At 38.0% G+C, this 25,024-nt stretch overlaps 1 protein-coding gene across 1 annotated transcript in view; it reads left to right on the forward strand.

Moving 5' to 3' along the window:
- Positions 1-271: 271 nt before the first annotated feature.
- The window catches only part of KIF5C (Kinesin heavy chain), a 30,119-nt gene continuing 5,366 nt past the window's right edge, over positions 272-25,024 (forward strand). Inside the window, exons 1-13 of the mRNA XM_051214013.1 lie at positions 272-455; positions 493-792; positions 825-873; positions 908-963; positions 1,001-1,088; positions 1,894-2,123; positions 2,861-3,155; positions 10,288-10,452; positions 11,746-11,993; positions 12,952-13,239; positions 16,957-17,148; positions 19,457-19,749; positions 24,516-24,750. Of these exons, the coding sequence (XP_051070039.1) occupies positions 763-792; positions 825-873; positions 908-963; positions 1,001-1,088; positions 1,894-2,123; positions 2,861-3,155; positions 10,288-10,452; positions 11,746-11,993; positions 12,952-13,239; positions 16,957-17,148; positions 19,457-19,749; positions 24,516-24,750 (2,169 nt within the window). The 5' untranslated portion in view covers positions 272-455; positions 493-762. The remainder of the gene's footprint in view (positions 456-492; positions 793-824; positions 874-907; positions 964-1,000; positions 1,089-1,893; positions 2,124-2,860; positions 3,156-10,287; positions 10,453-11,745; positions 11,994-12,951; positions 13,240-16,956; positions 17,149-19,456; positions 19,750-24,515; positions 24,751-25,024) is intronic.

Genomic DNA, 25,024 nt, shown 5'->3' on the forward strand with positions numbered 1-25,024 from the left:
TTATCAAAGAACTTTCAGAAACATCTAATTTTCTGTTCAAAGAACACAATCCTTGATTGGAGCACTATTTCTCTTGAGTTTCTCAATAACTAAAACAAAAGTATGCTCTTATAATTTCCGAATATAAAAAGCAGCATTATTCATGATCCCAATGCGGATTCCAATAGTGATCAACTCGTTTTTTCCTGTCAACAAAGTTTGGAATTTGAAGCTATTCAATGCAACAATTTTTGGAGTGGTGAGATGATGGCGAAGGTGATTTGTGCCAGTTACTTGTTGGCGCGCTTTTCTCCTGAGATCGTTTGGCGGATCTAGATTTTCGGGCAGGGTTTAATATGTCTGAGAGCATAAAGGTCATTTGCCGTGTAAGACCACTCAATGATCTAGAAAAGGCGAACGACAGCAAGTTTGTTGTATCTTTTCCTGGTGATGGCAAAACGGCAATATCGATTGGAGTAAGATTTTTTGGATCAACATAATTCTTTATTTCAGGGCAAAAACTTTAACTTTGACCATGTAGTACAACCTAAGGCAACCCAGTTAGAGGTCTACGAAATTGTTGCCAAACCAATTGTTGCAGATGTTCTAAATGGATATAACGGCACAATTTTCGCCTACGGTCAGACATCGAGTGGAAAAACATTTACCATGGAGGCAAGAATATCCGTTTAATAACACTTCGTCCAGGGGATTTTAGGTGACCCAGTCTTTCAGGGTGTTATCCCCCGGATAATACACGACATATTCAATCACATCTACCAAATGGATGAAAACCTTGAATTCCATATCAAAGTAACTCTTGAAAATAATTTTTTAATCCTCAGGTTTCATATTTTGAAATATACATGGATAAGATTCGCGATTTGCTTGATGGTAAGTCTGTCATTCAATGTATATCCTGGCTTAGTTTCAAAGACAAACCTACCTGTTCATGAAGATAAAGATCGAGTGCCTTATGTTAAAGTAATATTTGCAGTTTTTTCTCATTCAAAACCTTAAGGGAGCCACAGAACGGTTTGTGTCCAGTCCTGAAGAGGTATTTGACGTCATTGATGAGGGGAAAGCTAATCGTCATGTAGCCGTAACAAGTAAGTCTCACTTGTAGTTCCCACTACCCACTTAATACTTAGTGCGTAAAACCACTGCTTGCTAAATAGAAGTGTTGTTTACAGTCTCATTACAATAATAAGAGAAATGTTTACATGACAATAATTGCATTATGTATTTACTGTATCTTGCGTTCTGCCTCAGCACGTGCAAGAAGCAGAAATATAGATGTCTTAATGATTTTTCCTAACTAGAAATTGACTTTATTTATCCTTTGCTGTTAATGCGCTTTTGACTGTTGAAAACGTAGTAGTTTAGAAAGACGTATTATTGTTTGGAGCTTTACACAATGGTTTCTCAACATACAGGTGTCGCTAAATAAAAAGTGGTATTTTGACATACTTTAGGTTGTATCTAAAGTTATAGACTTGAAATTATTGGTCGTGGTATGACTTTTGTATTTGAGGGTCGGTGATATCATATGACTGTCCAAATTAAGGCATCTGAAACACTACAGACTGCTTCTAGTAATCAATGGTTGGGTAATATAACAGGTTGACTAGAGGCTGTTACTTCAGTCTTAACGATTTTTCTGTAATATTATCCAAGTACTTAAAACGTCCGATTACAAGTCTTTTAATTTCAGTTAGTATCTAGCGATAAAAAAGCTACATACATTTGAAACTGAATGATTAAACGTATTTAGTATCAACAGACTACGTAGTGAGTTATTAAAGTCCAGAATTTATTTAGTTTTTTGATACCAATTTCAGTCCAAATATCTTTCAGACTAAGATTATTTATCTTCCTCTAGTATTATCATCTTATCGTTTTATCATTGTGTAGACATGAACGAACATAGTTCTCGAAGTCATTCAGTATTCATGATTACCGTCCGACAAGAAAATTTAGAAACGCAGAAAAAACTCCATGGAAAACTTTATCTTGTTGATTTGGCTGGTAGTGAGAAAGTTGCTAAAACAGGGGCTGAGGGTACTGTTTTGGATGAAGCTAAAAATATCAACAAATCATTGTCTGCTCTCGGTAATGTGATCAATGCACTTGTAGAAGGGAGCGTAAGTTTTACACTTTATTATTGTTTTGGTTTATTTTCCTCAGTTGTGTTAAAATTATCAAGTAATCTTAAGATTAAGCTTTACACTACTTGTATGATTTCAGAATCGTGTATTTTTGTCAGTTGCTGAACGATCGACCACCTACTTAAGTTCATTTGATGTTTATTGACCACGGTGATAGCTGGAGGGAAGCTTAACGTTATCTACTCTTGTTTAAATGGTCTTCGTATACTTGAACTGATTATAATGATTTGGTTGTCCGTCAGGGACAGTGGTGGAATCCGAATTCCAGTTTTGAACTGGTTGCTAAACTATTCTGAGTAATGCGAACCAAAAATTGTTTTCTGCTTAGTGTTTTTCACACGGTTCGTTTTTACTGGATGGGATTGCTAACCTTATTTCCAATCTTCCATTTATCCTTGGGACCGGCAGTAACCCTAAAAGGGATCCAGGCAGAGTTACATGAAAAAACATTGACGTAAACCTAACTGCACGTTGCTAGCATATTTATCGGGTAGATTCTAACTGAACTTTTTGGAATATGATGATTTAAGTTGACTTTTCACCAAGTAAACGATTCAGAAAATAGTTTTACAACGCATATTTATTGTTTAAGTAGTAAAAAATTGTGTACTCAGTAATGAAAATGGAAATGGCAAATTTTAAAGTCCCCCCATTTTTCCAAAATTGAGTACGTTATTTGTTAAGTCAGTTCTCAATAAATTTTCTATTCTCAGTCACACGTTCCTTACCGTGATTCTAAGTTGACGCGTATTCTTCAAGAATCTCTGGGTGGTAATGCACGGACAACAATGGTGATATGTTGTTCACCAGCTGCTTTTAACGATGCTGAGACAAAATCAACTCTTATGTTTGGCATGCGCGCTAAAACAATCAAGAATTTAGTCACTGTAAATGAAGAACTAACTGCCGATGAGTGGCGACGACGATATGAACGTGAGAAAGAGAAAGTTAGGAAACTTCACAATATTGTATCTCGTTTGGAAAGTGAACTGAAACGTTGGCGAGGTGGTAAGTTATTCGCTTGTGTCTGAGAAGAATTCAACTTTTTTCCAGTAGTCTAGATAAAGCTTTGATAGTAGGTGTTTATTGAGTACAGCAACACGAGCAGATATAAATAAGAATAAAACCTTATCAGCGATCTAAAAGAGTGCAGAGTAAATGAAGTAAGAGTATTGAAATGTCTGAAATCTAGAGCTAGATAAAGGGTGATTAGGTTTTAACTCCTGATCACTGGCTATTGTCAAATTATAAATTCCAACCTAAATTTGTAACAACAGTTCAAAACTTCATAGATTGGTGTTATTTCTTGATTCGACTATTTGTCTCAAAGTGAATCAACGCGTATCTAGCAGTCTAAATATTGCAGGTCTAAGATATTGTCGAACCTCATCAGGTACCCGACCGTTGTTGCTACCTTGACGTGGTGGTCGGGCTTGCCTATCGTGATGAAGCAACCGAGCTATACTGGCTGGAACAACCGTTCCTCAAGGTCCTACCATGTCAGACAGGTCGGTTGGAGAGCGGTAAGATTAAAAGCAACAAACCCAAGGTCCTAAGGCGAAGTCGTACTGCTGACTGTACAGAGGTGTGACAGCAGTAAGGTGTTTCCTTCAGACAACCAGCATGACAGCGATGCTGCCTTCCCACAAGGAGGGGTGAGGTTAGAAAAGGTCGACCCTAAAAATGCACACCTCGCCTTATCCCACGGATATCCGTCTCCGGCGGTAAGGTCTCAATAAATACGGAGCTAACACAAAAATTACCCATAACAAGGTCGTGTGTGACCGACCTCAAGCAGTTGTCCCTTGGGCACTGCGGTCACGCTTCCAGGTCACTAAGACCACTTCTAATCCGATTTCCTTTTCAGGTACCTCCAGAACAACCCTTCCACGGTGTGGGCAACCGGGAAGTGATAACCGCCCTCATACCTCTAACAGCACTCAAGACCACTGTATTCATAATCAACCTCCGTCTCCAATTCCTATTATTCCTCCTACATCGACTTTCAACTCTATATTTCCTCTCTCGGCTTCCACCTCAAGTGTCACCGTAGCCAACGATTCTAGTGCGCAAAACACTGTCCCAGGTCTACTGAAACCTCGCTCCAAACTACACATTGGAGCCTTCAACGTACGCACCCTATGTCAAATCGGTCAGCAGGCTTCCTTGGCTAAAACCCTAGAGTCTCTTTCCATTGATGTATGCTGCGTCTCCGAAACAGGCATACAGGATTCCAGTGTGGTCATTCACTTGACCTCACCTCCGCAAAACGGAGAGCCAACGAGATACACCCTCCGTGTATCCGGTGACCCGATGGCCAGTTCTCGTGGACTGGCAGGTGTAGGCATAGCACTAAGCATGAGGGCGGAACAAGCACTGCTAGAGTGGATCCCCGTCAACAGTCGTCTATGTGCTGTTCGGCTAAACGGCTCCGTAAGAACTCGGAAGGATAGGGACACACGTCGTTGCCTTTTCGTCGTTTCTGCCTACGCTCCCACTGACTGCAGCTCAGATGAAGTGAAAGATGAATTTTACAGAAAGCTGTCCGAACTTCTTCAGAAACCTTAACGCTCAGACATAGTACTCGTAGCAGGTGATTTTAATGCTCAGATAGGCAGTTTAAACCAAACAGAAAGGCATTTAGGTGGATATTTTAGTATTCCGACACAGCGAACAGATAATGGTGATCGTCTGCTGCAGCTATGCTCAGACAATCGTTTATTTTTAGCAAACACAAATTCTAAGCATAAGGAGAGACATCGTCTAACATGGCGACCCCCTACACCAAACCAACGGTGGACTCAAATAGACCATATTGCCATCAGTCATCGTTGGAGAGGGTCGGTAGAAGATTGTCGCTCATTCTGGAGTACCTGCTTGGACTCCGACCATGCCCTAATACGGGCACGCATCTGCTTGCGCCTCACTGGACGCAAAAAAGCCACATTAAAAAGACCCGTTAGAACTGAGTTGAGTAACGAGAAAACCAAAAGTAGGTTCCAGGAACAACTGAGGTCACACTTAGGTAGTTGTGAAGACGAGGCTGACCCAGATGTTGCTTGGAAGGGCATACAATCAGCTGTGGAAACAGCAGTGACATCTATTAGTGACTTAAACCACAGAGTTACAAGGAACCAGTGGATTTCTTCAAGGTCTGACACACTGATGGATTCTCGCAAACTCGTCCCATCACGTTCCGAACATGGTGAAGAGCGTAAACAAATCAGATCTAGGTTAAGAAAAAGTCTAAGGAACGACCGTGAGCAGTGGTGGGCAACGAAAGCAAAAGAGATGGAAAAGGCGGCGACTATAAGGAACACAAGACAGCTTTACAGACTAATAAAAGAAACTGGAATTAATAAGTCAAGTGTAAGTGAGATTATTTCGGAAAAAGATGATACTCTCATCTGCTCCCAGTCCAGACGTTTAGAACGATGGGCGGAACATTTCAGAGAACAGTTCAGCTGGCCTTCAGCTACTCTACAACTACCCTCCATTCCCAGACAAAGTGAATGGAACATTGAAGTAGGTCCCCCAACTCTTGCTGAAGTTGAGAAGGCTATAGTTAACCTGAAACGAGGAAGGGCAGCTGGTCCAGATGGATTGGCTCCAGAGGTCTTTAAGGATGGTGGTCCAATTTTAGCGATTAGGTTGACTAATATTTTAGCTAAGATCTGGGAATTAGACGTTATCCCATCTAACTGGTCGCAATCACTTATCGTCCCAATATATAAGAAAGGGTCAAAATCATCCTGTGACAACCACAGAGGGATTAGTTTAACTAATATAATATCTAAAATACTAGCCTCGATAATTATCAGACGCCTAACTAAGACTCGTGAACTACAAACACGAGAGAACCAAGCTGGCTTTAGACCTGGTCGTGGCTGCATCGACCACATATTCACCATTCGTCAGGTTCTAGAACACAGGCATACCTATCGGCGTCCGACGATGGTGGTCTTTCTTGACTTAAAAGCAGCATTTGACTCTGTAGACCGCGAGATTCTGTGGCAGTGTCTGTCATTGAAAGGCGTACCTCAGAAGTACATAAACCTTGTGAAGGCTCTTTACTCGAACACTACTAGTCGAGTCAGAGCTTATGGCGAACTGTCATCTACTTTTGCAACCTCAAGTGGTGTCCGTCAAGGCTGTCCACTTTCTCCATTTTTGTTTAACTTCATCATAGACCTATTGATGGAAATAACACTCTCGTCGACTGAATTCTCGGGTATTGATCTCCTTCCAGGAGGTCCACTTATCGACTTAGAATACGCAGATGACATAGTCCTGTTTGGTGAAGACGCTGACAAAATGCAGAGTCTTCTGGTAGCACTAAGCAACAATGCCAGAATGTTTGGGATGCGCTTCTCTCCCTCTAAATGCAAGTTGTTTGGTTTTTGCCAACTTACGTCACCTTTGGCGGAGGCGAGATATCCGTCTATCAATAAAAGGACGAGTATACTGCGCGGCAGTTCGTTCTGTTTTAATTTACGGCAGCGAAACATGGCCCTTAAGAGTAGAAGACACCCGTAAGCTACTAGTATTTGACCACAGATGCCTTAGAAATATTGCTGGCATCTGCTGGGATCACCGGGTAAGTAATAGTGAGGTTAGACGCAGGGTATTAGGGAATGATGGTAAATCAGTTGATGAGGTTATGAATCTTCATCGACTGAGATGGTTGGGCCACGTATTACGTATGCCTGAACACCGATTACCACGACGTGCAATGCTAACCGGTGTTGGAGATGGTTGGAAGAAAGTTAGGGGCGGCCAAACCAAAACGTGGCATCAGTGCTTGAAGTCACTAACTTCTAGTCTGAGCCATGTTGGTAGATGCAGACTACTTGGTTGGGGTCCGCGTGACTTTCGTAACCAATGGTTGGAGACTCTTGGTGACATGGCTCAGAATCGATCACAATGGCGTCGGTGTATACACTCTCTGTCTTCTCTTAAACTAAGAGATTAAGATCACTTCACATCTTTCTTTCTACGAACTAATTCTTTCTTCCTATACTATATCCTTATTGCAATCTTTCTCCTATATATTACCACCTTTGACCTAACCACTCCTATGAATCCGGTGTTCATCTTGTTGTGCTAATGAGGTATGGCAACCTGGACCGATGCATACATGTGCCTGGTCCTACGTTGTAGCTGACTGACTGACCTCACCAGGTACTTGGGTATGGGCCACACTCTAAGCATGAGGGATAATATACCACCCTGTTTCTCAAACCAAAGTAGATGGAGCGGAGTGGCTTAAAGTCTAACACTTTAACCACTAAACTACGGCTCAAATAGTTAGGCTTAGTGCATAAAACTTTATGTAGAATGGAAATTGATTGTCTGTGGTTTCACTAAAAACGCATCAATAGCCATGTATCTAATAGTCAGTCACAACTTAGTACCAGGCACATATATGCATCGGCCCAAGTTGCCATACGTCATTGGCACAACATGATGAACACCAAATTCATAGAAACAGTTACTTCAGTAGTAGTAATATATAAAATAAAGATTGTGTATGATGATATAGTACAAGAAGAAAGGATTAGAAAGAACGGTATAAAGTAACCTTAATCTCACGATTTAAGGGAAGACAAAGAACGTATACACCTACTCCATTGTGGTCGATTCTGAGCAATGTCACCAAGAGTCTCCAACCATTGGTTACTATAGTCACGCGAACCCCAACCAAGTAGTCTGTATCTACTAATATGGTTCAGACTAGAAGTTAGTGACTTTAAGGACTGATGCCACGTTTTGGTTTGGCCGCCCCTAACTTTCTTCCAGTCATCTCCAACACCGGTTAGCATTGCGTGTCGTAGTAATCGGTGTTCAGGCATACGCAACATGTGGTTCAACCATCTCAGTCAATAAAGATTCACAACCTCATTAACTGATTTACCACAATTCCCTAGTTCCCTGCTTCTAACCTCACTATTACTTACCTGGTGATCCCAGCAGATGTATCTATCATCTTTTAACTCTATCATATCTCAAAGAAATTGTCCTACAGAAGTACGGTAAAGTAAAATAAATCGTTATACTGTATATTGGACCATCTATGCATAAACATGTGTATAACCATTACTGCGGGTGGCTTCAATTTGGAATAAAAACGGAACATGTTTTATGGTTTGCAAAACAGTGGGTTCATTGTATGAATAGTGACTTGATCATGGAATCCCGGGACTAATTATTGAATTCCTAGTTCATAATATAGTAGCGTTTATGTATAGCGGTCATTCATTGCTTCATGGAAGTAAGAAAAACAGATTTTTTAGTCAGTCAGTCAGCTACAACGTAGGACCAGGCACATATATGCATCGGTCCAGGTTGCCATACCTCATTAGCACAGCAAGATAAACACCGGATTCATAGGAGTGGTTAGGTCAAAGGTGGTAATATATAGGAGAAAGATTGCATATAAGGATATAGTATAGGAAGAAAGAATTATTTAGTAGAAAAAAAGATATGAAGTGATTTTAATCTCTTAGTTTAGATTTTTTACATCCTCCTAACTATAAAACTAATAATTGATAGTGGCTACACGAGGGCTAATTTTGATTTTTTTTAAAATTCATTCATTTGATTATTTGTTATCGAGTGTTAGCTTAGAATAGGGAATGTTATTCGCCAGTAATCATATTTTATTGGTCGGTATTTAAATTATAAAACGATGGGACTATTATTCACTGTTGGTCCAGGAGATTAGATCGGTGGGGAAAATAATCTAGGGAGCAATTCAACTGGCCTTCAGCCACACTTCAGTTGTCCACTATCTCCAATCAACCTTAATGGCAAATAGATGTAAGCTCTCCAACTCCTGGTGAGATTGGGAGAGCAGCAGTATCTAATGAACTAGTTTTTGAGGTTTTTAAGGATGTTGGTCCAGTTTTAGCAATTAGATTAACGGAAATCTGGGAACTGGACATAATCCCATCTCACTGGTTTCGGTCGCTCAACGTCCCAGTTTATAAGGAAGGGCAAAATACCTCTTGTAACAATCCCAAAGGAATCAGTTTAACTAGTATATTGTCTAAAACATTATCTCCAATAATACTTCTACGTCTAACTAGAGTTCGTGAAAATCAAATCGGAGAAAATCAGTCTGACTTCAGACCTAGACGTAGATGTATAGACCAACTATTCACCCTTCGTCAGTTTCTGTAAAATAAACACACTTTTCTACGTCCTGCTATAGTTAAATTCCCTAACCTTAAGGCTGCGTTCGACTCGGCTGATCATGAGGCTCTGTGGCAGTGTCTGTCATTATAAAGCAAACCAAAGAAGTACATTAGCCTCGTACAGGTTCTCGAACACTAATGGTCGAGTCGGAGTTCTGGCGAACTATTATCGGATTCGGTTGCTTCAAGTGGTATTCGTCAGGGTTGTTCACTGTCTCAATTTTAATTAAATTTGTCATAGATATCTTTTTAGAGATAACGCTTTCATCATCTCATCAGATAATGCGAACTCGCTGTGCTAATGAGGTATGGCGACGTGAACATGCGTACCAGGTTTTACGTTGCGACTGACTGATGATCATTTTTGAAAATTCAAAAATCAAAAAAGATAATTAAGATTGATTTAATTAACATAGTTGTTTCATTTTTGTTTACAAGCCAATTCCTACACTGTATATCATACTTATATCTGTTTGGTTTACATTATAGAATTTCATACTGACTCGTATGATATTCAGTATTAGTCTTCAGTCTTCAGTAATAAGGATAGTAAGTTGGTAAACTTCTGTTAATCCTGACAGATTGCCTCCCAGTGAAGATCCAGCTTCTCTTTAATGGGACTGATACCACTTGTTCGGGTAAGGCGTTCCAGTCATTGACTACTCAATGAAAAAATGGGACCTCACCCTAAGTTTATTAGATCGCGGTTTGTGAACCTTCTTGTTTTGACGTCGGAGGTTATTAGTGCTGGAGGGATCAAAAGGATAAGACATATTAACACCCAGATCATAATTTGGGTATTAGAATGCCTTACCTGTGTTGTGTGAACTTAACTCCAAAATTTATATTTCATTATTTCTGAGTACATGTAAGATGAATGTTTACTATGTTGTTATAAATAATAATCCATTTATAATAATTTCCATTATACTTTAAATTTTCAGGTGAATCTGTCAGTCAAACTGAATGGTTTACAGAAACTCAATATTCAGCTGCCATAGATGATGCAAAGGACATAACAACTCCAGATGTATTTCCAACCAAACTCATGTCAGATAGCATTTCGACAACTGCACCACAAAGTGTTCAACTATCAAATATATCTCAAAGTAATTTCGTTTTTCTATTCTCTTTTATATTTTCCTAGTTTCATTTTCAAACCCTATCTGTGAATGATGTTTTGATGTCCTATCTAATTGAATTGAGTGTTTCATAATAAATTTGTTGTCTCAAATGGATATAAGCTTCATTCATTTGTTTCTGTTTGTATGTAATTCATTATTATCGTTCATTTCCACATTATTGTGTAACTCAGTCTGTTGCATTATTACAAATCTACATATTTTAAAGTTACATTTTAAACTATGATCTTTGTGTGTTTAACCTTTCTTAATACTCTTTTGTTATGAATTTTGTTTGATAAGTCGAAAATTGCCATCGTTCCATGAAGTCTGAGATCTTTATCACTTGGTTTGCTTTCATTTAATAACTGACTAGTGGTTAGAGAGAAACCTTGGGTAACATTGTACCTATAGTTTGTTCTCTGTAGCACGGAATTGTTTATCATTTTAATCTGCACCTAAATATTTTATTTTAAAAATTACTATCTAACCTTTTCATTCATTCATTCCCTTTTTTAGGAGAGTGTATGTTTTATAACATCTAATCTTTCTTGCTATTATTGATTAGAAAGCTTGACATTTTGGATTAATGCTGTACATTTATACCATCTTCTCCATCATTTACTATCGGCTGAATAGCTAGGGTTAACTCTTTATACACTAGAAATATACAATACCCCACCTACACACATTCATTATGTACAGTAGAACTTCACCTAACATACTTAGCAGCCCAATTTATGATATCATTGGTGGTTATTTGTTTGTTAATTGTTACTTATCATCGCTTTTTGAATCTATCCCTTCCAGTAATTATATTGTCACGTTGGCTGAGATGGTTAGCGTCCAGTCTTAGTCCCACTGTCTATCTAGTTGTTAATTGTAGTCAGTTAGTGGATAATGGACAATTTTATACTGTTTCATTTGACCTTGACAATAAGATCAGTTTGTAGATTTTGTAATTATTCGTATTACATTGTCTATACTGAGTATTGATCACAACTTTGAAAAAACTTACATTGTCGTCCAAAGTTTTGCAACTTCGTTATTTCAACGTATTATTTAAAAAGGACTACTGAATGGTAGTGATGGTTTGCTATAGTTCGAGTCATCTCTTTTCAACACTGGAATTCAAGTTTACTGCCTACAGATTGTAACCACTAAATGCTTCATGTTTTGAAATTGTTAGTTTTCAAATGTTTGTATTTGTGTTATTTAGATTGTTATACTCATGTGCCATAAACCTCCTTAACCCTTCTATTGTTATTGTCACTTTCACAGCGCGCACCGGTTCATTTCCATCATCACGTGTCACTGCCCCTAGTGATACTCTCAGTCCAACCGCGGGTGGTGTCGGTGATGAACAACTACAGTTTCTTTATCAACAACTTGATGATAAAGACGATGAAATTAATAAGCAAGCTCAAACAATTGCTCGTCTTCGACAACAAGTTGAAGAACAAGACGAAATCATCAATACTTTACGTAAAGAACGTGAAGGTCAACTGAAGGAGATCACAAACCTCCAAGTATAATATTTTTTCGTTTCCTTTGTGCATTTATTTGACAAATCAATTTTTTAATATTGTACACATTTTAGGGTTTAGTTATTTAATTTGGTTGATTCTTGTCATGCTGTACTTACTTGACTTTCACTCATTGTGACTATGATTTGAACACCTCATTTTTTCATGACATAAACAGTTGTTCGTACATTTGAGAAGAAATATTGAATAGGAAATGGTAGTGAAAACCAAACAAGAAAGTATCCATTTCACGTAAAGAGACGTAGTCATTTTAAACTGACATAGTGTCCTAAGTTCTCACAACCAGATCTCGTATTTACCTGTTCAGTTTAAATATTGAATATTGTACTTTCACTATAGCACACTTCTACGAGAACATCTTTACTACTTGAAAGGAGTAAATGTATAACTTAATTGTAAGAAGCAATACCGCATAGTTGTTTGAGAGTAGTAGTCTTCACATATGATTTTTCCTTGATTTAATCCCTTGGTGGTTAGATATACTCATAGTTTTATTAAAGAGTAATTGGTTTGATTTTAAATGGTTAGAGGTAGTCGGTTAGAAATTCTGATTCAAATTGCATTTCGTACTACCTGGGACTCACCAATTAATGAGTACCCGAGATGTTACAGAGGATTTGTAACTCAGGTAGATGACTTTGGCAGAGTTTCGTTCTCTGAGTTTGATTGTTTAGTCGTGAGATTTTCATTGTTCTTTTGAATAAAATCCATCAACACAAACTTCAGGTAGAAAATTAAACCATCTAACGCAGAGAACGTAACTTCATAAAGAGATTGCGTGCCCGGATTCTTAAAGGAAATTGTGTCATTCAGCTTCACAGTCTGAGACAATATCATTGAAATATTGAGATCGATGTTGATTGCTTGTGTTATTAGTTCCTTACTCTTTTCCTTCCCTTTTTTAATCAGTCACTTATTCCGTCTTTTTTTCCATCTTGAGGCTGAATATCAATCGAGTAAAGAAGAGGTTAAAGAAGTTTTACAAGCTTTAGAAGAATTAGCTATGAATTATGATCAAAAAGCACAAGAGATTGCTTCAAAAGCAAAAGAATTAGAAGAAGTCCAAGAATCTTTATTAAAACAGACTAGATTAATGCATAGTAAAGATGGTGAATTATCTCAATTGAAAGATACACATCAAAATCAAAAGAAGAAATATACTGAAATGATGTCTAGTTTATTAAAAGATTTAATTGATGTTGGTGAATGTCTAAATGATCAATTGACGGTAGGTTTACATTTTTATATATATATACTTTTAAATGTCATTCAATGAGTGTGGTCAGGTAGAATCTGGCACAAATATGCACTGGTTCGAATTATCACAAACATGACATGTTCAAGATGAATACCAAAGTGGTAATATCAATGATAATAAAAAAAAGATTAGGTATAGCAAATATTATTTGAGAAGAATGAATTCATTCACAAAATAGAAAGTAAGTATAAGATATTGTTAAAACTCAAAATTTAAGGGACAACAAAGAGTAGATAGATACATCTACGTCATCAGTATCGATTCTAACCCATGTCATCCAATGTTTACAACCATATAGATCACGATGATTTCTCTCACCTCAATTAATGTAGTTTTTATCCAGCAGGATAAATCAGATTAACAGTTAACGACTTCATGGCACAATTTTGTATCCATCCAAGTTTAAAACAAATAAATGCTGTCAAAATACTAATAAATCACTTTATATCATTCATAGAAACGAAGTTTATTTACATAACCTGAAAATTAATCAATGTTAAAGATGATTTCATGAGATTTCTGTAATTTGGACTTAGTTGTTATGTTTATTTTTTGATCGATCTTCAATTCATTATGCATATAAATTCCACTGCCAAAGATTTTTGTTTCAATAACTTTCAAGCTACATATATCTTCATTATTTTTAAGGAATATATTACATGAACATTTAACTATTAGAGTAATTCTGACTTAGTGATGATTAAACATTCAACTTTCAATCATGCAGTTATACATTCCAATCAGTTGGTGAGGTTGTGAATCTTTATTGACTGAGATGGTTGAACCACATGTTGCGTATGCCTGAACACCGATTACTACGACACGCAATGCTAACCGGTGTTGGAGATGACTGGAAGAAAGTTAGGGGCGGCCAAACCAAAACGTGGCATCAGTCCTTAAAGTCACTAACTTCTAGTCTGAACCATATTAGTAGATACAGACTACTTGGTTGGGGTTCGCGTGACTATCGTAACCAATGGTTGAAGACTCTGGATGACATTGCTCAGAATCGATAACAATGGCGTAGGTGTATACACTCTCTGTCTTCGCTTAAACTATGAGACTAAAACTATTTCATATCTTTCTTTCTACGAACTAACTTTCTTTCCTATATGCAATCTTTCCTTTATATATTATACCATTGAGTTAATTGCTTCTATGAATTTGTTGTTCATCTTGCTGTGCTATTGAGGTGTGGCAACTTGAACCGATACAGATATGTGCCTGATCCCACGTTGTAGCTGACTGACTCTATTTCACCTATCTTAGTTTAAGCAATTGAGGTCTATCACTAGAGTTTTCACACTCAAAAGAATATTGTAGTTTAAAACCTTGAATAGTTGAACACCAAGTCATAAGAGCTATTCTCTAATATATATTAGAAAGCGTTGGACATAAAAAAGTGGTTCATATGAGAAGAAATCAATTATCATACGTATATAAAATTCATTCACGTCAATGATTCACACAAATCAGTTTGATATGTATTTTGATTACATTCAATAAATTAATCAATCAACCAGTAAGTGTCTTCACCCTCTTTCATTGCTATGCTACCATAAAAATGAAAAAAAAGTAGTTCTAGTACACTTAATATACTATCTCTCTCTCCCTCTCTGTGTATGTGTTTATGTGGGTGTTTGTTATGGAAGAGAGAGAAAGAAAGCTTATGTATACATATATACATTTAGTTTTAGTTAAGGTAAATTATAAATAATGTAATTGTATACATTCAATATGCAAGAAAACAAAAAGACTAATATTTGAACGATGAATATTCTTTTCGATAAATTCTCTTCAGGTTCTACAAGCCATATATCCAAATTAATAGTCCGAAAAATGATCAGGTTAAGAGCAAAATACATCGTTTAAAGCATGTGAATTTAGGATTGTAATAAGAGAAGAATTTATCGAAAAGACTATTCTTTATTCAAATACTAGTCTTTTTTTAATATGACGGGGATCTTTAAACGATTAAAACAAAAAGACTTCTACCCCAACTGGTGATAAGTAGTAATCGCATATTGATAAAACCATCAAGATTCATCCTGTTTATTGTTTTTAATGGTTTCTTTATGTACATTATTTATTTAGTTAAACACATAAACATTGGTACAAAAAGGCACCGAACAGATATGCGCCACATAAATCATTCAATTTGTGTGAGGACTGGAATACTGCCTGGGTGCCCAGACTGAAGCAGGTGGTTTTCTTAGGGGGGCCACACCCCGAGCCTTGGACTTAAAGGTCTGACCCATAAGGCAATGGAGCATCGTGAGGAGATGCAGTCACATGGTAGCCGGTGACCAACGATTGGTTCATACGCCATTTGTTCCCGCAGGATACTGGAGCCCATGTGCACCATTAGTTTGGGATCCGGTTAAAGCTCCGAACATTCGCTTTTCGTCCTCTCAATTTCGTAAACAACACCCCCGCCACGAGAAGGCAGTGAGTAGGACTTCCCTGACAGAGGCTATATACACGTGACCGTGTGAGAACATTTCGAGAGGTAGAGCGGACTCTCCTCACTCTCGGTCATACCAGGGCATTTTGAGGCTAAAAAATTATGGAACGCTTCACGATTTTGCGTGTCATCCTTGCGCAGGGGCCATGCTGATCTTCTCTGTGGGGACTGGGATACTTCCGGGTGCCCAAACCGAAGCAGGTGGTTTTCTTAGGGGCCACACCTAGCGTCTTTGGTCAAAAGGTCTAATCCACAAGACAGTGGAGCAACGTCAGGAGATGCAGTCCCACGGTAGCCTGTAACCAATAATTGGTTCATACGCCATTTGTTCCCTCAGGATACTGGAGCACATGTGCACCATTGGTTTGTAATCAGGGTTTTCCAACTCCCCTAGGTAGATCCTCCGTATCCACCAACCTTGAATGAGTTCAAATAAATACTTAGCTCATGTTATATTGATAACTTAAATTTTTAAAATATCAACTATTAAATTTCCACATTACAATGATAAAAGAATTGTACTTTTACTGCAGAAATTAACTTCTGATGGAAACTAATTTTTGGATGACATCTGAATTAAAACGTTGGTAGAGTGTTATTTAACTCTTTAATGGTTCCATTTTGAGTCCCAAATATTCAGTATTGTAGAATTTCTTTATCCGCTGAGCTATTCAAGTTGCTATTTTAACGTTTAGAGTGAAAGGTACGAGGCTCAAGTTTCAATGTAAATGTTAACACTAGGTCAGTCAGTCAGTAACAACGTAGAACTTCGTACGTACGTACATCAGTTCGAGTTGCCACACCACATTAGCACAGAGATGCAGTTGTCGACTCAAATTCCGTAGTGGTAGAGGTAGTAAGGGTATAAGCAGTAATCGGAAAGATTAGGGTTTGAAGATGTTGTTCAAGGAGTATAATCCAGTGAAATAAATTTGGAAATAGGAAGAGAAAAGGGACATAAAGATTTCAGAAGATTAGAATTTAGGAGAACATAAAAAGTGGATGCACCTGAGCCATTGCAAACGATTTTGAGCCATGTCATTCAGGGTCTCTAACTTAGTTAACACTAGGACGTAGATACATCTTTCTTCTATTTTAAAACATGATAATATTAAACCAATAATAAAGTTGTTTTTTTACAGTTGTGTATTGATTAATAAGGAATGTTTACATCACTGATGATTTTCTTTGATTGTTTTTTTTGTCTTCATATATCATAATAGAAACCATCTGTTGGCGCTGAACGATTAGATGAAGAATTCACTGTAGTTCGTTTATATATAAGTAAAATGAAAACTGAAGCAAAATCATTACAATCACGTGTACGTCAATTAGAAGAAGAACGTGTTCAACATGTACAATTAATGCGTAAAAGTGATGATGAATCAAAAGATCTACGTACAAGAATTCATGCTGTATGTTGTGTTCATTGTTGATTATTATTATTATTATTATTATTATTATTATTAATTCATTCCTGCCATTAATTATATCTCTGATTAGTCAACCAAATAGGTAAATAGAAATACTTGCTGAACAATCGTTCCATCTTTTATTGTAAATAATTTAATCTTGTAAATTTTACTACTAATGTACTATTAGTACAGTCATAAGAGAATGAATGTAATTCGAACAACTAATACATTTGAACAGTGAACAGTGAACAGTATAAAAGTTAGAAAGAAAGAAAAAGACTAATCTCTGCAAGAATACCAATCAAAATAAATGGTCATCACACACCACTGAATCAAAATAACATTTTCACGACCTTTTACCTGCAACATCAAAATTATCTCACTAACTCAAAATAATACTGATAAAATTGATGTTCTTCGAGGATACAATTCTATTATCTTTTATTTTGAAAATCAACCGATGAGTAACATACTTAACCTAAGAGTTAATTTTAAATAAAGATGAATGATGGCTAGCAGTGGAATTCAGGACGCGCGTTTCGTCCTATTTGGGACTCGTCAGCTGGATGTAAGTACATCCACGGTTGATGTTTACTACGGAACTCGAACCTAGTACCTTTCGCTCCAAACGCCATCTCATTGTCCACCTAGCTACTGAGTCCAGGTAGCTACCAATTTATCCAACGGTTATGTAGATATTAGTGGCTAAACAGCTATATTATGGCAATCCATTCAAGACGTACATATGGTGATACAGACTGATTAATTGCAGTTCTAAAGAGCAACAACGGGAAATCACAAAACTGATTACTAATTTCCAGTAAAGTGTTTTGGAGATTGTTGAATTTCATTTCGATCATGTATCGATCTAAGTTAGATCACCAGGTTTATACTGGTGGTTAATATCATACAGAATTCCTATAATGGATTAAACTGCAAAATCGTGCATGGAGGGCAGTTGACTGACTCGTTCGAGGTAAAGACCGGTATCAGGAGAGGTTGCTTACCCTCACCCTTCCTCCTCCTGGTGATCGACCGGATCATGAGGACGTCAACATCTGAGGGGAAGCATGAGATACGGTGGGCGGCTAGGATGCAGCTGGATGATTTAGACTTTGCAGATGATCTGACTCTTTTATCGCACATGCAACAAAAAGCGCAGGAGAAGACGACCAATGTAGCAGTAGGTCTCAACATACACAAAAGGAAAAGCAAGATTCTCCGATACAACACAGCATGCACCAATCCAATCACAATTGACAAATAGGCTTTGGAAGATGTAAAAACCTTTACATATCTGATCAGCATCATTGATGAACACGGTGAATCTAATGCAAATGTGAAGGCGTGGATCGGCAAAGCAAGGGCAGCATATCCACAACTGAAAAACATCTGGAACTCCAAACAACTGTCAACCAACACCAAAGTCACAATTTTCAATACAAATGTCAAGACAGTTCTACTTTATGGAGCGGAAAGTTTGAAAACTACCACAACCATCATCCAGAAGATACAAGTGTTTATTAACAACTGTCTACGCAAAATACTTCGGATCCGTTGACCAGAAACTATCAGCAACAACCTACTATGGGAGAGAACAATCCAAATTCCAGCGGAGGAAGAAGTGCTGGAAGTGGATAGGACACACATTGAGGAAAGCACCGAAGTGTGTCCTAGGGCAAGCCCCTCGTGGAATCCTCAAGGCCACTGAAGGTGAAGAGAAAGACCAAAGAACACACTACTCTGAGAAATGGAGATAGACATGAGAAGAATGAACAAGAATTGGGTATAACTAGAAAGGAAGGCCGAGGACAGAGTGGATTGGAGAATGCTAGTCGGCGGCCTATGATCCATTGGGAGTAACAGACGTAAGTAAGCAAGTAAGTAATACTGTTGATCTAACTTAAATTGGTTCATAATCTCTATAGCATCCATTATTAATTCCCCTTTTTTAACTTCATAATTCAAGAAATAAAAGTTATTTACTAGGATATCGATTAAATACATCTGATCTACCTAGTCTAACTCTATATTTTTTGGTGGATGCGCAACTACTGAGGAGTCCTATGCTTAAGACGAAACGGTTGTCCAATGCTTTCAAGTTTTCTATAGTTGTGGTCTAGCTTCAATGAACTCATCATCACAACTATTAAAACTCCTTATTTTCTGTTGACATTTATTATTTCTTGTTTAGAAAGTCTAAATCTATGCACCACTTAGAAACAAATCTATTGCAAAATGTGTTAGCAACATGTGATTTAAAATTTGTTCAACTTTTTTTCCTTTCTGAAAAAACCTCATATTTTAGTTTGAAGTAAAAATTGCTACATTAACAGATAAAATTGATGAATCGGAATCACGTAAACGTCATTTACAAGAAACTGTTGATAATATGAATGCAGAAATTGCTAAACTTCGTGCAAATGAACAATTTATGTCTGGTTCAGGTGAACAAAATGAAAAAATTCTATCTGGACAATCAGTTATACGTGCTAAATTAGATGAAGAATTTAAACGTCAATCAGAACATTATGCTACACAAGTGAAAAGTTTACGGGATGAATTAGATGAAAAACAGAAGAAATTAGAAGAATATAAAGAGTAAGTTTCTTTTTTTAAAGATGATTTTTTTATGACATTACATATACTGTAGATTTTCAATCATGGGTACGTTTAAAGGATTGTTTACGTTTTGTGAAATGACCCAGTGAATAAGTATCAAGGTTAAGGGTTAGGTGTTAGACAAAGATGCCAAATCGGTTGTTGAGGTAGTGAATGTTCGTTGACTTTGATGCTTAGGACATATGTGACATATGCCTAACTACTGTCAACATTTGATAGGAGTTGTTAGTATATGTAGGAGGAATAAGTTGGAAGAAACCTCATGGCAACCAACCAAAATTTGTCATCAATTCATGAAGTCATGACTATTGGTTTGAACCATGACTGTTGATGGAGACTATGTGAAACGGATTCACTCGACAATCGCAACCAGTGGTTGGAGACGTTGGGGAATATAGCTGAAAAACAGTCACCATGGGGCTCGATGCGTTCATTCTAGACTTTGAATTCTAGTATTCCTTCACTCAATGCTTCCGAACCACATTCCCGTTATCATTAATGCCACAATTATTTTGACCCTTGTTACTCATCTTTTTACTTTTATCTAGTCGTACTAATCAGATGTGGGAATTCGGGTTGATGCTCATTTGTGCCAGGCTCTACGTTGATTATAACTGAATAACTTACTTGATGTTGGAGGAGAGAGGCTTTCCTAAAGTGATTGGAATAAGTCAAAATCGACGTAATGGTTTATGCGTATATATCTGTCGGTTCAATGTTCTCGTATAGATTTAGCACGGCTGAATAAAATAAACACAGTGTATAGTAAAAGAGCAGTAGTATCTGTATAACAGTGTCTGTGATTGTGAAAACAATCAAAGAATCCATACACCTGTGCGACTTCAGTTAATTATAAGTTATGATAACTGGAGTCTACACTCTGGTCACAATTATCGGCCGTATGCCAATATGAAACTATATACTTACCAGCAAGACATTAATCAATGGTCTCTAGTTTCATGGATGGAAAGCACTAATGCCCCTAAATTTCTTCCGTCGTAGTCTAGCACCAGCCCCCATATAACATGTCAGGTAGACGGTAACTTGGCATGTGTACGGCAATAAATTCTTTCACATTGCCGAGGTGACTAATTAAACCATTCAATTTTCATGAAAAAATATTGAGTCCTAACACACTGAGACGACCTGAAAATGAAAACAATGACTGAGTGTCACCAATCATGACGAAGTGTTCCTCTTAATTTTTATCAGTTGGTGTACGAGTGCATAAATGACTGGTCTCCCAAGGATCCTATATCAAAGGCATTAAAATTTCTAATTATCTTTGATATATTATAACAAAAGACTGAAAAAAAAACAAGTTGATACCAAGTTGAAGTTATTAGAGTTATGAGAAGCCGAAAAGTGTTGCGTTTATCACAATTTATCATGCTAGTCACTATTAGCAACAATGCAAGCTTTTTCGGGATGCGATTCCCCCCCTCGAAATGCAAAATTTTGCTTCAGGATTGGGTTGCATGGAAACCCGAACTAATGATAGGGAGTGAAGTAGTTGAGCGTCTTGACCGCTTCACTTATCTTGGAAGTCTCATCAGCCCGTGTGGTCTGGTGTGTGTGACGAAATCTCAGCATGGATACAGAAGGCTCGACTAGCTTTTGCCAACTTGCGTCATTTATGGCGTAGGCGAGATATCCGTGTCTATCAAACAAGCGACGGGTTTACTGCGCAGCAGTTCGTTCCGTCCTATTTCATGGCTGTGAAACATGACCGGTAAGAGTAAAGGATATTCGTATGCTACTAGTGTTTGATCATAAGTGTCTTCTAAGGATTGCTCGTATATCCTGGGACCATCGAGTAAGTAACGCAGTTGTTAGGAAACGGGTACTGGGTAAGGATGACAAATCGATTGATGAGGTAGTGAAACTTCATCAGTTGAGATGGCTGGGACACGTGTTACGTATGCACAATACAACCACCGACTGCCTCGATGTGCTATGTTCAGTGGTATAGGAGTAGGTTGGAAGAAAGCTAGAGGCGGCCAGACCAAAACATGGCACAAATCCATGAAGTCACTGACAAGTAGACTGAGTCATGTTGGTAGGTGTAGACTACCTGGTTGGGATCTGAGACAATAGCAGCCTATGGTTAGAGACCCTGAATGACATGGCTCAAAATCGTTTGCAATGGCTCAGGTGCATCCACTCTTTGTGCTCTCCTAAATTCTAATCTTCTGAATTCTTCATGTCCTTTATTTTCTTTCTGAGTTTATTTCACTGTATTATACTCCTTGAATAACATCTTCAAACCCTAATCTTCCCGATTACTGCTTATACTCTTACTACCTCTACCACTATGGGATTTGAATCGACAATTGTATCTCTGTGCTAATATGATATGACAACTTGAACTGACGTACGTACGTACGTACGAAGTTCTACGTTGTTACTGACTGATTGACTAAAGTTAGTCATCCTGTAAAAGAATTTTGAATGGTTTTCTATAATAAAAATCGTTAGAATTAAGGTGAAAGTAGACCTGAATACTATTTAGAAGAAATGAAAACATTGGTATCACAATCATTTTAGGCTTGCATCGATTTATAATACCCGTTTGTATGTGAAGTTTTTTGAAGACCAAGCGTTTGTTGTGGGCGGCGTATGCTCCTCCACGAGGAGTAACAGGCGTAAGTAAGTATTATTTATTTATTTATTTGAACACATGAATATTGGTACAAGAGAGCGCCAATATATATGCGCCACACAAAACAATGAGAATTCGAAGAGAAATAGAAAAAAAACTAAGGAGCGCAAAAGAAAAAGAGAACAATGACGAAGAGATTGGTGTAAGGTAGTGTGGTAGTAACGAGGGAACGGAAAGGTACAGTCAGAAGAAATCTTTCAGGTAAGGGAGACACAACCACTCTTTATGAAGAAAGTAAAAGAAGGTTACAGCAGGATCGCCACTGGCTTCTATTCTGAGCCATATCTGATAACGTCTCTAGCCACTGTGTAGCACCATCTCTCGGACCCCAACCAGGGAGTCGTGAAGGACCAACAGAAGCCAGTCTTTTGCAGCTTTCTTTCATACCACGACACCATGACATGCACTGACCACCTCTCCGCTTCTTCCAACCAGACCCAGAGTCGGCAAATAATGCACGACATGGAATTCTCTGGGACGATATTCGTAGAACATGTCCAAGCCACCGAAGTCGGTGTTTCAAGATGGTGACACCAATTGAATTCTCATCTCTGTGCCCGAACACACGATGCCGAACCTCTGCATTACTAACATGGTGTCGCCACTGGGTGTCAGCAATCCTTCGGAGACAACGATGATCGGACACAGAAAGTCGTCTAACGTCCTCAACTCGGAGAGACCAGGTTTCACAAGCATAGAGCAAAACTGCTCTCACCGACGCGTTGTAGATCCGACCTTTTACAGCCAGACTAACATCACGAAGGCACCAAAGGTGGCCCAGATTGGCATAAGCCGCTCTGGCTTTCACTATTCGTGCATTGATCTCATCACTCACACCCCCCACCAGCACTTATGCAGCTACCCAGATACACGAACTTCTCGACTACGTCTATCTGCTCACCATCCAGGGTGAGTACAGGATTGGAATCCTGCCAGTCTTGTAGAAGTACTTTGCACTTCGAAGGTGCAAAGCACATACCATACCTACGGACATTGATTGTCAACTGATTAAGTGCGGATTGCATGCCTTGGGCATTATCGCACAGTAAGACAATATCGTCCGCATACTCAAGGTCGAGAAGTCTTTCTCCAGGCAACAGATCCACACCACCATTACTTACATTCATCAGAGCTGTTTCCAGAATGTCATCGATGGCAAAGTTGAAGAGAGATGGTGAGATTGGGCAACCCTGCCTAACCCCACTGCTCGAATGGAACAATGGAGAGAGGTGGTTGTATGCCCTCACTCTGCCTGAGGTGTTTTTATATAGGGCTTTTAGGATGTTAATAAACTTCTCAGGCACACCCTTCTTCAATAGACAATCCCAGAGAACAATCCTGTCCAACGAATCGAAGGCAGCCCTGATGTCAAGAAACACTACGATTGTTGGCCTTTGATAAGTATGGCGGTGTTCTAACATTTGGCGGAGGGTGAAGATATGATCAATACATCCTCGACCAGAACGAAACCCAGCCTGCTCCTCGCGAGTCAATCTTTCTCGGGTTTTGAACAACCTACGAAGTATGACAGAAGTCAACAGTTTGAACGCAATTGGAAGTAGACTTATCCCCCGATAGTTGTTACAGGAACGACGTGAACCCTTTTTAAAGATAGGGACAACTATCGACTCATTCCATGACGTTGGTAGACTCTCTAGTTCCGAAACCTTTGTAAACAACGTCGTCAATTCCTTAGTCAAAAAGTCACCGCCATCTTTAAAAAGAGCCGGAGGTAAGTCATCTGGGCCAGGTAAGTAAGTAAGCGTTTGTTGTTAAACCTGAAATTCCTAGATTCGGTTCCCCGTGAGGTTATGGATGATCACTGCTTAAGAATCTCATACTAGGAGAAGACAGCTGTTCAGTTCTTCCTAGTTCCCGATTTTTGTCTAAATAAGGTTTACCAGCAATGTAAATTTCAATATTAAGTGACTTCTTTTTATCTATGTTTATTTAAGAAACATCAAATCTTCATTTGTTAACGATAAACTACGTTGTTTGGCATTATTCATATTTGTTGTTATGCTAAACTGTCATTTCATTAATTTTTATGTCTTCCTCACCTATCCAACTTTGTTTTTTATAGTGAAGCAAATAATTTCAAATTCCAATCAGAAAAATCTCAAGAAGAAGTTACACGTTTACGTAAAGAACTAGAAGATAAATCTACACGATTGGAAACATTGGAGAAGACTACAGAAAAACGTGAACAAGCAAAAGAAGATCTACGCGGTTTAGAAGAGACTGTTATTAAAGAATTACAAACATTGCATAATCTACGACGTTTATTCATACAAGATCTTAATTGTCGAATTAAAAAGGTTCGAGTTTCCTCATTGTTCTTGTGTTTTGTAAATGATAATCTATATATTCTGTGTTATTATGTTATGTAACATGAATTGAACCCGTGATTCCCTTGGTGATTATAACAATTTGGTGTTTGTATGAACCATCAAAAAAAGTCGATAATTTCCTTTTTCAACCAGTCCGAAGGTTTCAATATTTTACATAAATTTAGATCCACTAATATCATTTTATACTTGTATTCTGGTCATCATGATTATCTACTTCATAATGTATGTCTACTTGAAACTG

The sequence above is a fragment of the Schistosoma haematobium genome, chromosome 3, assembly GCF_000699445.3.
Source record: "Schistosoma haematobium chromosome 3, whole genome shotgun sequence".
In the NCBI taxonomy this organism is placed as follows: Eukaryota; Metazoa; Platyhelminthes; class Trematoda; order Strigeidida; family Schistosomatidae; genus Schistosoma; species Schistosoma haematobium.